The sequence below is a fragment of the Lissotriton vulgaris genome, chromosome 6 (genome assembly GCF_964263255.1).
Source record: "Lissotriton vulgaris chromosome 6, aLisVul1.2, whole genome shotgun sequence".
In the NCBI taxonomy this organism is placed as follows: domain Eukaryota; kingdom Metazoa; phylum Chordata; class Amphibia; order Caudata; family Salamandridae; genus Lissotriton; species Lissotriton vulgaris.
In genome coordinates, this window is record NC_141694.1 from 1,473,481,200 (window position 1) to 1,473,496,880 (window position 15,681).

The 15,681-nt window shown below is 40.2% G+C and overlaps 1 protein-coding gene across 1 annotated transcript in view; it reads left to right on the forward strand.

Annotated features, from left to right (window-relative positions):
- LOC147709016 (uncharacterized) overlaps nt 1-15,470 on the forward strand; it is a 152,783-nt gene extending 137,313 nt beyond the window's left edge. The window contains exons 6-7 of the mRNA XM_086925421.1: nt 10,130-10,269; nt 15,084-15,470. Of these exons, the coding sequence (XP_086781547.1) occupies nt 10,130-10,269; nt 15,084-15,205 (262 nt within the window). The 3' untranslated portion in view covers nt 15,206-15,470. The remainder of the gene's footprint in view (nt 1-10,129; nt 10,270-15,083) is intronic.
- Nucleotides 15,471-15,681: the final 211 nt, after the last annotated feature.

Here is a 15,681-nt window from a genome sequence, read left to right on the forward strand (position 1 = left end):
ACAGAAACACAGCAAGAGAAGAAGTTGCAGAAAGACCTCCAGCCTGTAGTTCACAACCATCCAGCTATGGTGAAGTACTGGGTTTCTAGACATCTTTTATAGGCCAGCAAGTAATGGGTGACAACTGTGGTGGGGGCTATCTCCTTGACCAATATACCATGGGTTGCCGCATAGGCTCTGGAGAAGAAACTTGTGTTTTCATTGCATAGCTAATGTAGCCCCAAGAAGTGATCAGTACCATTAATAATGTTATGCTTCTGTCATAAGTGCATGACTACAGGAACTTGCCCCCGTCAGATGCCCATGATTCCCGAACCACCTGCAATTAGGGTAAGATGTGTGATTGTACCCGCATGATTTTTGGAATGTTGTAATGTGCATGCTTACGTGTGCAGTGCACTCTTGCAATGGTTTGCCAAACTTTCACTTTATAGCATCATTTTATATCACACCATATGAAATATCTGTTAACTAGGTACTAATCTGATATAGACAGGTGATTGATGCCGGTTGGTGGACACTTAATCCAGGTGTCCTCCCACTGGCACATGCTGTCATTAAAGTTGATTGTTTTTAACAGACATTTATAGTCCTAGAAATACCTATTTGACACGTATTATTGTCCCTAGGTCTTTTCAGTAGGTGTTCCAACAGAAGTTGGAAGCCTTAGGCCTTATAACTGCTCATGGAACAAATGAGTAAATATGCAGGGTTGTCAGCAGCCCAGAAGAAGGCCTCAGGACCGTATGGGCTTTAAATGGTGACCAAAACATATTGTCATAAACAGGGATGATTGAGTCATTGATACTCATACAGGCCCCACAAACTGCGTTTATCCATGTCTAGGTTAACAAAGTAATACATGAAATTTCCTTGGGTATAACCTAGACATTTATTGTTTTTCCTTCTGGATCATTGCTTAGAAATCCAGTCACAATTTAAATAAGAACTCCCAACCTTGGTTGAGCCTGCCCTGGTGGTACCATCCTACCAGGGTGTGGATAGACGCCGATAATGAATCATTCCACTATTTAGTGGGTGAGGTGTCTACTCCAAAATCTTTGGAATTCCCTCTAGGACCTCGCTTTGACAACCCAGATTAGTTGCTCGCATGCGTATAAAACTGTGATTGGTAGGGGGGGGGGGGGCGTTGGCAATGGAGCCTCTACTTTCAAAACATTACTGCACTCAACACTCCCAGAATGAGGCCTTCAGACAGGAGAGCTGGGCAGCCGGTAAGAGAAAACAGTGTCACAGGTGAGGCACCATATGCAAATCATGGTGGCTGCCTCAACAACATACAAGAGGAGAGTGCCCTTCTTGCACAGGCAACCAGGAGCCGGCTTCACCCTTCCCTGCAGAGGAGGGCACCTGTTGCTGCAGTGGGGGGAGGGGGGCATTAAGTCCTCCACTTACATCTTTGGCCTTTTTAGGAATAATGGTGTAGACCTTGGAGAACCCTGTGGTGGAAGGACCTTGTGAAAAGTATCTGTATGCCTGGAAAGCTTATTGTATTAGCTCTTCTTGTATGAGAGATCTTCCCTTCTTAAGCTATGTGGGCTTTGCTGAGAGGAAGAATCTGGTGACCACTTGTGTGTCTACAATTAAACCGAGTAAGTACATGCTTTAAAAAGGAGAAATACTGAAATAATTGACATTTACCCTTAAATAATTGTAATTTGATTGCAGATTACTTTCTGCCACTGGCATGATGGCCTGTCAGAGTTGGTTAGATGATGGCCAGGTGCCAAACCCTGTTGAGAAGAACGTTGCCAATGGATAGAGAAATTTGGTGAAATGTTGAGATGCTATGAAAAGCATCATGGATACAGATGAATTGCTAACATTAGATTTGCTCTTCCTTAAGGAACTGTAGGTTCCTCTAATTCTGATGGAATATGGAGATTAGCAAATATGCATCTTTTAGGCCCAGACATATAATTCCTGGTCCCTTTTGCAGAGTATATTTAAATAAAAGAATAGCATCTGTTTTAAGCCTTGTGGTCTACTGGGCTTGCTTGCCCTTGGAACATCAAAGGGGTGAATATGAATTTAGAAGCTATTAAGAAAACCCAACCCTGTTTCTGATCCCAGTGAGGAAAACTTGTTAATTCCTACCCCTGAAGAAAATAATTTATCCTTTCCAAGAAACAACCCTTGATGGTTAAAATGATAGTGAAGGAGAAGTTACTTTTAGAGGTCTTGCCTCTTCTGGCTGATCTGCTGTGAACTCTTCCTCACTGTGAGACTAATCCATTTGTCACCTCCATCTCTCTAGAGTTGAAGAACACATTCAATAGAGACCTTGGTGATGCCAGTTGAACAGACATTCTTTAAGTCTGCCTGCCAGGACAAAACACACTACCTACTGAAGATGCATACACGCATTTACTCATTTCAGTTATGAAAGATGTACTAGACACACGAAATTTAAAGGCTGTCATGTAGTTCATCTTTAGCAAACCTTCATAAGAATGGCATTGCACTGTTTGCCCATTAGCATTGTTCAGATGGTACATTACCTACTGGTAGAAGAGTTTGGTCAACCTTGACTAACTCCTTCAGACCTGCCCAGAATCAAGGCAATCATATCTGTGAAATCTATAAGTTTCTCATGACAGCTTCAAGCCGCTTCATCAAGGTATTTCCTAGCTCTTTCCCCTTACAAGAGAAGAAAGACACTTTGACTTTCAGGAGAGGTGCTTTCCACACACACTTTGTCAAGGTGTGCAATAACCTCAAACTTACAGAAGCGATGTGCAACCTACGTGATCTCTAAACTTGAAGATCTGAGCTCCGAGCTGAAACTCAGTCCAAGGCAGGATAGGGAAAAGGTAGGCTTCAGGCTCTGGTAGCAGAATCATCTAAGCATGTCCTTTGTTCGCATTCATGTCATCAGGAGAGGAATGACTAATTGAAAATGCAAATAAGAAAAACTGCAGCAGGTATAAAAACAACTGATAAACAACAAAAACGCAGGCCAGGTAGAAGGCCAGAGACATTAGCAGAGATTTTATCAACCTAGTGTTTATTCAGAGCTAGTGTTCTGAACTGGATGAGAATAGACTGAATAGTGAATCTAGGAAAATAAAAATAAGTACATAAATTTGGAATTACCTATATGAGCATAAAATAGGTTAGTCAAGTTCAGAAAATAAGGGTCTACTTTACATCTGAAAAGGCCAACCAATATGCAGATATTCTTTGGATCCTTTGTCTGAAGATGTCTTTAGGTTAAATAATCTGTATTTGAATATCATTGCAGGATTACAAATGGAAGGTAGTTCTTATTGCTTATAAAGTCTATTATTTAATTGTACAGTGTTTTCTCCTTTACACCTTTAACTCTCGAACATTTCTATGTCAGTTTCTCTTTCTACTCCTTCGGGGGTTATTCTTTGGATCCTTTGTCTGAAGATGTCTTTAGGTTAAATAATCTGTATTTGAATATCATTGCAGGATTACAAATGGAAGGTAGTTCTTATTGCTTATAAAGTCTATTATTTAATTGTACAGTGTTTTCTCCTTTACACCTTTAACTCTCGAACATTTCTATGTCAGTTTCTCTTTTTACTCCTTCAGGGGCTATTCTTTGGATCCTTTGTTTGAAGATGTCTTCAGGTTAAATAATCTCCATTTGAATACCATTGCAGGATTACAAATAGAAGGTAGTCCTTATTGCTTATAAAGTCTATTAATAAATTTCACCGTTTTTTTTCTCCTTTACAGTTTTAACTCTAGAACATTTCTATTGCGGTTTCTCATTCTACTCCTCTAGGGGCGGGTGCTGGTGTACACGCACCAATTAGTGGACCCCACACAAATGGATGGAGTACATGATCCGCCCTTTAGGTGCTTCGTCAGAGTTAAGAAGGGTAAAGTGGTGACCAACCTCAACATTTCACATTGGGTTACCCTCTGTGTTCAAATATGCTATGTCTTGGCCAAGAGATACCCTTCAGCTGGCATTTGTGTCCCGTCTACGAGGACCATCGCTTGTTCCATGAGTCTCACTGCAGATGTTCTGATGGTTGTCATCTCATGAGCTGCCTAATGGTCATCCCTGCATACCTTTGCTAAACACACAGCAATGGATACTATGTCAGGATTATGTTGGGCTCCATTTCGCGACTTCCTTCATTGAATGCCACTTCTGAATCCCGCTTCATAAGGTGAGGAGCCTGCAGAAAGAAGTAGTTGTCTGTAGAAAGTTACTTACCTTCAGTAGAAATATTTCCGGCGGTACCTATCTTCCGTTCTCTCTTTCTCTTCTGCTCCTCCGGGAGGTAGTGCCACCATTAATAATATCCCTGGATATGCAAACATATCATATGTTACCTTGTGGCTGTTGTAGCTGTTCTCTCAGTTCCTCTCCGCATGCCTCATTGGCACTGGAACAAAGCACCAGAAACTGATACAAGTCTACTCGTTCAGGTGCAGATAGCAGCGGTGGGCCGATGGGGCCGTGTATGGGGGGATTTTGCAGGACGAAGGTGAGGGGAAATTAAATTAATTATTAATTTTCCCTCTGCATCGTCCCTCTGAATCCCCGCTTATACGGCCCCGCCGCTGTTAGCTGCATGGATCACGGCTGGTGGAGTCACAGTTAAAACCAAATTGTACCACCTGGCAGTGATGGGCAGGTATTGCTGAAGAAAAGAATTTCAGATGTAGTGTGCTGGAAGATATCCCTAATGTGGGTGGATTATAGTAGTCTTCAGAAACATTGTTATCCAAGGTAAATAATGCATTTTCTTCTAAGCAGTTATGTTTCTTATACTTTTTTAATTCATTTTTATAAGACGTTTTAGCATTTACATTTAGCCAATAAGCAATTTATTTTCTACTCATGAATAACTCTTCTTACTACAATATATCTATATATGGCGAATGTATTTTCCAACAACATTCAATATTGGTTCATTCGTGAGTTTCATATAAGCTGAAAGATTTATAGAGGAAAAGAGCAGGAATAGACCTAGGTATCAAGACAGGAAAATAGATAAGGAAGGAAAACAGGTGTTTGGGATGTTTACCATGCAATACAATTTCTCAAGCCCTAACATTCTAGTTAGAAATGTATACTTCTAGCAAGCTGAACGAAACACCCTCAAAACATTACATATTGATTGCCACTCTGAAGGATGCTCTGTACGCTTGTGAAATGTACCAAATCCCCCAATCCCACTTCTACTCTAGGTTTCCTAATACACTTCCATTTCTCGTAAGATCTCTTTTTGCACATATCACTCCTCTCGGTAACCACATTTTGTGGACTTTTATCAAACTAAGAGCTAACTTGTCACATCCTAATGTAGATAAATATGCATCTAACTTTACTCGCTCACACAAGTGATTAGCACTCTTAGATCAGTTCTGTCCAAAAAGTATAATTTTTGAAGTTTGACAAACATGTATATTTTATAAAGCTGTATTTGCTGCACCCAATAGATCTTGAGAGGCCTGTCCCACTTTTGAATGTTGCTACTAAAATGTATCCAGTAATTGAAACTAATGTTATGACCCTGTTCTTCAACCCATTTTCTTAAGGGTTGGGGGCAGGGGTTCTCGCCTTGGCCGCTCGTTCCCTGAACCTGCAGTCAGGGCGAGTGCTCATGGTAGCCACTATGGCAGCCAGCAGATGCATGACACAAAGATAGGGAGGGTTTCCCAAAGAGTGACAAACTGTAGGATGAAATATCATGTAGGTATAAAAACCTCCCAAGAACTGAAATAGCTGCAGAAAATTTCCATATGCACTGACGAAGATTAAAAAGAGGACAGCCATGAAAGGTACCAGGAGGATGCTCATGCTTTAGCCTTAAACATGAAAGAACCTGCCTCACCCCATAAACCTCCAATAATCAATTACAGGACAGATGACTGACTAAATCTAGTCCTGCCAACATCTTTTAGGCCTCAGCCTACCCCTTTGTGTTTGTGATTGAGTACACCCTGAGTCTTCTGCGTCGACTTACCATGTAATTACATGCCCCATCCCTGCCAACTGTGTCCCAGATCCATAGGCTGCCAAGCGACCCTGACTTAACATACATCTAACCGCACCTTTGCACTACTGCTGTTTCCAGCGCGTTCCACAGACAGATGTTCCTGATGTTGGGAACTCACAGAGAACACACCCTAGGATGCAGCAGGCTCTACCCCACACCCACTCTCCATCCAAGGCAGTGCTCTGACTTGGCTGATTCCACCTCAGTGGATCCCTAGCGGTGTAAAGCTCTATGTCGCTCTGTTACTGCAGTGGTGGGTTCTATGCGTCCATGTGCACCTCTCATTCTCTGGCATAGGCAATGCATTTTTACAGGACAATACATAACACCCTCCAAGGCGGAGTAAACAACTGTTAGTATAAACATCCTTAGGGCTCAGAGTTTATCAAAACATTGTTGGAGTTTGTCTAAACTTCATCGAAGCTTTGAGCATCTACCTCCAAGCACTGAAATGACATCTTAGAGGACCAAAAGCCAGTGTTCACTTTCAAGACCAAACGTCCCTTACACATAAAAAATAAAGCATTACATTTCCGTGCACTGTAAAATTGAATTCAGATGCACGAAGAAACGCATTGCAATTGAAGCAAAAGACATGCTGCCTGTTTGAAACATCTATTCTCATTAACAACAATTATTTCATAACGTTATCACAAAGGTAGCTTTACTATAATGAATAGGTGCATCTGGACACACGTATCAGAAACCAGTGGATGACTGAAACAATGAATGAATACATACAGGGCTAGACACAACCTCTCACGGAAATGTTAAGCATTTACTACCTGTTCACATTTCCACTACTTGCCTTTGCTAATATTTAATTTATATTTTACAAATATACCTTTTTATTTTTTCAGACAAGGTTAGTGTCAAATAAATATTGTCCCATGTTCCTCTTGAAAACTGAATTTTCTCTGGAGGAGCTGGATGAGGCTAACTTGGTTAGATTTGCGAATAAAGCCCCTAGTCCGGATCGGGTGCCCATTGGCCTCCATGAACTCAAGGTGGCCCTGGTCAAATTGATGACCGTGGTGCAGAAATTGTCATAGTGTTCGCCCCAAGGTCTCTTTCCCCACGTAACAAAAATACTCTGTTATTGAAAGAGAGACACTCTCCTGCGTATGGGCTTTAGTAGATTTTCAGAAGTTCTTGTGGGGAAGGAGGTTTACTTTCCGAACTGATCATAAGCTTTTAACTAAATTGCTTACTACTGATGGTTTATCTAGGGTGTCTGCAAGAATTGCCAGACTTGCCATGTGCCTACAAGATTTTATTTATGATGTACAATATGTTCCGGGGCAAAAGAACGTCACTTCTGATTTTTTTATTGGAATGTCTCTCCCTCTTAGGGAAGTGGATGCCAGTCTTTGGAATAATGTGTGTGTTGCGAGTATTTTTTCAAAATACAATGAAAAAGGCTTAAAAAAAAGAGTGAGAAAAAGCTCATGAGGAGTATGAAACTCTTAACCTGGTCAGGACCAAAATTCATTGTGGTTGTATTAAATCCCAACTGCTTGGTGAGTTAAAAGTGTTATGGGAAGTTAGAAATTAACTTAGAGTTGATTGTGTGTTTGTTGTAATAGGGGACAAGATAATTCCTCCACACAATTTAAGGAGTAAAATTATTTATTCTTTGTCATGAAGGTCACATTGGTATAACATGTTCTAAGAAAAATATCAAATCGTATTGGTGGCCTAAAATAGATATTGAAACAGAGGTTTGTGCGATCGTGCATGGAATGTGAGAATTCTGATACATCTCAGAAAGCCATCAACCCTCCTTTAAGCTCCTTAGGTTGCCCTTCTCTTCCCTGGGATGATGTAGCATTGGACATTATGGGTCTTATTGTGTGGTTTGATGAGTCTCAGAGGTATAGTCTCGTGTTAGTGGATTTGTTTTCAAGGTGGACTAAATTTAAAGTTGTCAATAAAATTGCAACTAATTGTGCCATTAAATTCCTGGACAGTGTATTTATGCGTGAAGGTTTCGCTAAAACCATTCTTACAGATAATGGTGTCCAATTTAAGTCTGCTGAAATGAAGGAATTTCTTGAGGTGGCAGGGTTTCACAAAGATTCACTGCACTCTATCATCCATGGGGAAATGGTGCAGTGGAAAGGATCAACCACATTATTAAGGGTGTGTTGCAAATGGCAAATCAAAGCAGGAAAAATATTGATTGTGAACTTAAGAAAATCCTGTGGACCTACAAGGTTACTAGTCAAGATGCCATAGGTGAGAGTCCGTTTGGTGTTAGGAGAGGCCGTATTCCTCACTCTAAGGTCAACCCAGGTTGGAAGAATAGAAGCAAACAAATGGAGTGGGATGCAACAAAGATCAGGAGTTGCATTTTAACTTCTCAACTTGAGAACAAAAAAAACGTTGATATGAAACACGGTGCCCTTGATGTGAAGTTGATTGTTGGTCAATGGGTTTGTGTAAAATCCAATAAGAAGGTAGCTAAAGGTAAAATAAATGCTGTGCCCCTGTACAAATTGTCACGGTCATGAACAACACAGTGAGATTAACTGATGGCAGTGTATGCTATATGAGTCGTTTATCTTTAGTTAGGAATGTTCCTTGTCACATGTTGAATTATGCTCAACACAAGGATGAAAGCAGAACTATTGGTGGATTAATGTCCACATTGAGAGTTTGTCCAATCCTGCTGATTCCAATATTTGTGTTCAGAGTGGAGATGATCTGAGGAATGAAGCTTGCTCTGAGCCGTGCCTTGGCTCTGGGCTAGGTGTGTTTAGCAGAAAGAAAATTAGAACCTACGGTAGAACCATTGTGAAGCCCAAGCGACTTGAAGACTATGTATGTGATTTATAATTTCCATTTTATCTTGCGCAGTCTCGCCAGTTTTTTTTAAAGTTTTTTTTTATTTCCAATTTTCTTTTCTTTGTTCTGTAAGAAGAGGGATGTGTGATATTGGAGGTGTTTGTATTTCTCTTTGGAAGAATTGTCCTGGTTCTGTGGAATTAGGAATCAGAACAATTAGCGTGTTCTCAGTATATATTTATTTGTGTTAGAATGTTAGGTAGATGCATTGGAGCTGGTGACATTGCTGCTTGCCCGGGCCTCGCTCGGGATTGCCAAATAAAGAAAATATCTACATCTTTATTAAGTCTCCTGGTCATTACTTCAGCCTCCTCTCTCTAGTCGATACATTTACCTGCAGCTCTCCAGATATATCAAATCAATTGCTTGCAAAAGGAGCGAAATGAAACAGGAAGACTGATCGTTTGGCCTCTTTGAAGTGATTACTCATGCTTTGTCGCAGTACTTTTTACTTTCATTTAGTTAATAAACCAAACTACTTCCAGTGCATGCCTAAGGTATAAGTAGCACAGATTCTAGTCAAGGTGTCCCTGCTCTGAGTTCACACACACATGCATTTAAACTCCTCGTTTCTTGCATTCCACCTTTTCAAAGAGAGAGCCGCTCTTACCCTGTTCTCATGGACCTGTCTTGTTTATGAAGGTAAGAGAACATGCTTGTGATTCTACTCCGAAGGTTGTTCGCTATTTGAGTGTGGGTGCAGTAGCATTTTGTAGCACCTGAGCTATAGCGCTTCATGCACAGTGAGCAATGGATGTTTGTGACGAAAGCTTGTGCTATGTATAAATTACAGAAACAACTACAATACTTCCATAAGGAGTGTGACCCTTAGTACAGTATGTGATGCGAAAGGTGGTAAGACACTAAGGTGGAAGAAAACGAAGAACCAATTGAGCAATATTGGTTAAACGGACTTCATGTAATCGAAACAAATTTTGATGGTACTCGTCAGTTTCGTTGGAAAAAGCTGCTGCTTGTTTTTGCTTTTGTTGTTGCTTCTCCAACAGCTCTCTATGATTTACCATTTTTGGTAAAAAAAAAAAAGATGGCATCATGTTGAAAACAACTGATAGATCAATTTTGGGTTATGCATTTTATTTCAAAATAGCCATGCTCTATCTCGATATGTCTGTCTATGTTTGAAAAGAAAACTGAGTCATTCACCAGTGATGTTACTTCCTATTTGAGCCAATGTACGTTTTATTTGCATCTAGTCACTGGTTGCAGTAATTTAATTTGTTATTTCCTGTTGAATTTTTTTACCATCAAAGGTTTATTCTTGAAAACTTTGTCTTCGATGAGTATGTGCGTTACACCCTCACTATATATCCTGTGGTAATTGTCTCCTTATCTGGAAGCCTTAACAAGCACTTTGTATCATCAGATCCAGGACGCAACAACATCTTTTTAGGTACAAATCATTTTTTATAAAAATTAATGGTCATGTTTGTCGTTTTTTGCTTTTTTGTGGAAAAAGTAAAAGTTGCAAATAAATGTAAATGTCATTATTGTGATGATGTTGGATCAGGAAAACTTCTGCAGTGGTCGGTGCATTAGATAAACTATGCTTGATGTAGCTAATTTCTGAAATTGAGAGGAAATGAGCTTTGAATATTAGTCTACAATATATGTTGCTTCATTTTATTCTTCAGTGAGTCGATTTCTTCAGTTCTCTATGGATACCATTATTGAGCCTCACTGCCAACAATTTAGGTGCAACATACCCTTGATCTATGATCATGGTCAAGATGAATGTGTGCTCTTTATTTATTCCTGAGAGCCTTGTAGAACATGAAACTGAAGTTATTGTAAAGATCCTCTTCAGTGATAAATTCCAAACAAATCGTGAAGGGGTTTTGAGATCTCCACCCAGCATGTGGAAGTAAGTTGTGCGGGTCTGTAGGACGGGTAGGGTGTGAATCGGACACCAATACGAACCTCTTATTCAATATACACAAATAAAGAGAGAAAAACTATATATTTATTGGGAGGAGCAAAAATTCCTTTAAGCCCCATAAATATGATGGCTATGTGTTTGTTTTCCCCACGGCTCACCTAAAGCCTTCCACTTTCGTAAAATTAATGGTATTACTTAATTTGCTTGTTTGCTTTGTCTGCCTGCAATTCTACCATTATCACCTTGGTGTCCGATTACTTGGCGAGTATCAAGGGGTGCTGGTCCCTTCGGGTTAAACGTTTGGCTGATGCAACATGCAGCAACCAGGGATGGATTGGATCAACCATTGGAGAGTAATATTTTTAATTGCTTAAATAATATGCCAAGACACTCTACGGTTGCATCAAAATACTGAGGTGGGCAGTGTAGAAGAAATTAAGAAGATGGAGAAAAAAAGTAACAGGAAGGAAGAGGGAAGGAGACTTGTGAACAGAGTTGACCATTCCTTAATACTTATATCTTGCCAGAAGGGGTAAATGAGCATTGTGGACTGCCAATGTAAAGTATCTAGTGGGAATAAGTGCCCACTCACCTTTAAGGCTGTAGCATTGGTTTCCAAAACTGGCTAGTGTTTTGGCACAGCAGTGTTTTGGTACAGTGAGTAATGGCGGAACAGGGTGGCATCAGGACACTGGATCAGAGAAACATTTAGATTACAATCTAGAAGTCTGTGGGTACCATCTTGGACTACAGCTCCGTATCGAGCATTTTCCGATACGGTGGCTGACTGGTCACTTCAGCAGCAAGAGAGCCTAGTCTTAGACCTTCTGCTCTGCTACTGACTCTTGTGGTTTAAAGGGATGCTGCACGCTTCCAAATGTGGTCAGTTGGTAGGTGGAGCCAGAAACAAGCAGGATACACCTGGAGTTGTCTTTGTTTATGACCTTGCATCCCTACTTCAATGTTAATGTCAATGTTAATAGTAAGTTCCTCAGGTAATCCAGTCTGTAAAGTAATATACAGCGGCTTTAATATCTAGGATACATGCATTCTGTTTTGTAAGTTGAAAGGGGTGACCTTCCAGCTTTGCAGTTTGGATGTAGTGTGTTTTAAATATTTTCTTATCCCATGGATTTGAAAATATGTCCCTCTATTTTAGACAGAGATTCTGTAAAAGAATGTATCCCAGATGAATCCATTACTGCAGAAGAATTGATAAATTGTTATGGCCTTTAGGGAGCAGTTTTGTTTGGCACTGTCCTGTATCCAGGGCTGTTCAAAACAAGCATTAACAATGCCAGTGTGTCTCGCCTTTGGGACCTATTGACTTTGCCAATCGCTTGTGGCAGTGCTGCCCATTGTTGGGACTCTGTGCAGCATCGTCACATAAGTTAATTAGCACAAGGTAGCGTGCAGCATATCCTTAAATTTTTTATTTACCAATTCAAGATGACAAATGCCACTTGGATCGGTAAAAAAATAAAGTACGATTTTTTTTGCGTGAAAGCCCCAATCAGAAAAAAATAGGATGGCAGGAGTGGGTGGCAGGGGAAAGGCGCCTCACAGAGGCCACTGGTTAGAAACACAAGAGGGAAAGATCATCAGAGAATCACACAGGTGACTAAGGCTTATGAGCAGTTTAGTTTCTGTAAGAAAGATGCCACTTAACATACTGTTAGTAACAGATTTATTGGTATCACACAACAAAATTACATAACATTTCTTTTCAAATAAAGCATGCAAGCTCCCTCTCTTTGTCTTCTTGCAATACCCAATGTTTACTTCACAAGTACCCAATGATTGTTCACACTAAAGGCCCTGCCTTGATAAAGTCAATCCTAGATGAAACAGTTGTTGATTGCCCTTGGAGATATGTAATATGTTATTGTGAGATATTTGCACTTGTCTATTTTTTATAATAAAATATTATGATACTTTACAAATTATGACCAGGAAGCATAATTATGAATTTATGTTTAAAAATAAATGTTAGCAAATTGTGGTTAGATCAATAAATCGGCATTGAATTCAAGGAGTCTCCCATTCTGTAGAAGAAACACCAAAATGCCCCAGCAGTCTCAACAGGAGCAGGATACTGAGGGTTTAGAACCCGCCACACATACTCTTTGATAGATACAAATTGGGACTTAGTTGGTGTAGGTGCGAACCCAGTTTTCACGGATGTTGTTTGTTTTTTGTAATAGTGTTGATGTCCTGTTAGTGTTAATTTCTCAGTTTCTCCATGTCTTGTAAGGCCGCTTTCTCAAACACTCCAGTTTCCAGACCCGCTATTCCAAAGGAGGATATAAGTTAGTTGGAAAGTGCAGATTTTTTCAATTTTCTTGGCTGTCGTAACCAAAGTTACCAAAAATCACTTTAGGCACATTTTACAAATAAAGTGACTAACTCCACGCCAACCAGGAACAAATCAAATATTTTTGTTTGAACAAATCACATTTGAGGCCTCATTTATGAAAACCGTTGCATCGCTGTGACAAAACAGTGATGCAACAGTTTTCACTGCCCCCTTCTTGCGACACGATGGATGAGCTGTATTGAATGTACGGCGCTCCATGTCGCAAGGGAAGACAGATACGTCAGAAATCCAGATTTATCTGTTGGTACAAAAGTCATGCATTGCTGGAGTTGTGTTGCAAGCATGAAGCAACTCCAGCAATGAGTGGGTAAGGCCTAGCCTCAATGCACCGCGTCACCCTTACGCCTGCCATGAGGCAGGTGTGAGGTTTTGACGCTATAGCGTCCTAGAAGTGGTGCACGAAAATCTTATAGATGTCAATGCACAACTTCTACAAGGCTTTTATGCAGGGGAATGCCTACCCTGCATTCATTATACCTGGCGCAGGTATAATGTGGCACAGGGGTTTACAAAGTGACGCATCTGCCTAGAAATGAGCCCCTTGGTGACAGTGTTTTGTATCGTACTAGGAACGTTTATGATTGAAGCCTTGATGTTGTTACCATTGCCAATATCGCTGCCTGCCAGCTTATACGTACTCTTGTCTCTAGGGCTGAAATTAAGAGTTTTCTTGTGTTTTCCTTGGACTTTGTTAGTGTTCCTGTCTGAAAAGGAGAAGCATTAAATGTAGTTAGTTTAAGGTTAGTGTTTCTTATAGACTGATCATTATGTGATTAGGACCAACTACTTGTAGATAACTTAGCCTCTTCGGATACTTTGAAAGATCTCAGTTTTAGTCTGGGCTTGATCGATAGGAGTTATGCGTCCTCTGGGGAAGGCTATGTAATTTCCTTATTGTGTTGATGAATATGTTTTTTAAGTTTTTCCTTGTTTGCCCTGCATGTATTTTCAAAAACCTTCTATTTCAGAATTGATTGAGCATTTCCAAAAGAATAGTTTTAGAACAGGTTCCTTCCAGTTATGCTGTAATTTCACATATTGTTTTAGTGACTGATAGGATTCAACCCCAGGAGAAACTGCAAGCAAAAAACGTTCATTTGTTTTGGAAACAAAACGTAGATGCACATGCTTTGTTTTTAGGTCTTGGCTACAGATAGATTTAACCGTATGTATGCCGACCTGTTGTTTCCAACACATGATCTATACTTGGAATGGGTTTCGTGCAAGTCCCTTGCTCATGATTGGGCGACTCAGTTGACTATCTTAGTAGACTGCCCAAGATTTGATAGTTTTACTCCCTATTCTTATGTCTGTTTTGCTGATTACCATTTTGCATTCGATGTTCTGAGTGAAAGAGGTGTATCCGTCCAATGCATGGTGGAGGCGACATTTTTGTTTTTAGTATTGAACGCTCCATTGGAGTTTGTGTTCATTTGCTCTTTACCTACCTAAAGTCTCCCTCTTCCACTCCCCCAGGTGTGCTATCATTTCACTTTCCTGGATCTATCTTAACCCGCTTCCCGCCTCTCACCCCGTGTAGCATTTTGGAAGTTAGTATTATATTTATCCAATGACCTGGCAGTTTGAAAGTGCTGCCAGGGTGCTTGTTTCTTTTTTTGCATGCACTTTCATTGTTTTAAACATTTTCATTTGCCGTATGGACTAGAAACAGCCTATAATACCCACACCAGCAATCATTCAGTCCTGATATTAAAAGTCATAGTTTCAATGCTGTCAACATTTTTTCTCAAGATGTACAGTATGGCATATATATGGCGAGTCACTGGCACAACGCTGTCCTCAGTTCTTTGGCTAGACTGGTTTGTTCTCTCCGTTGCTGACCAAGAACGTGAAGTAAAGCATTTGTATTTTTTCTTGAATGTTGATTGATTGATTCAAGGACTGTATTATTTCATCAATTAACATTTATCAATTTTTTTTCCCTTTTCAGCTGTGCTGCTGGCCGTGGCTTGTGCTGCATTTCTTGTTCGGCTCATACTTGTCATATGGAGACACTTTAAAAGGCCGCTGTACAAGTCTCAAGTCTTGCAAGGGCAAGAAAACTCCTACTAAAGCTCAATGACTGCACAGGAGGTGCATGTGAAGGACAGGACGATAATGTGAATAATGTGACTGACCATATAATTGGTGTTTAGTATAAAATGATTGTATTGGTAGATTTATTCGCAATTTCTAAGTTATAGTTCTTAAATATCTATGTAAAATGCATGATACAAGTAGAAAATAAGTTTCAACTGTTTGTTTTTTTGTTCTGCGCTTTCTTTTCTAACGCTTTGAGAATGGATGTATGAAAATAAAAGAGTTGGTATTGCTGGTCTTCCTGGTACCCATCCTGTCCTTGTCTATTGAGCCTTTGCTGTAACCAGAAACATATGTTTTGGCAAAGGAGGCCATTCTTGATGTTGCTTTAAGGAGTGACACAAATCCCTCCCTCCCTCAGGAAGTGACACAGGCTTCACACCCCATTTCTACAGGAGAGAATACAAATAAGTAGGAGACAGAAACGACTATCTAACGGTCCCTAGTTT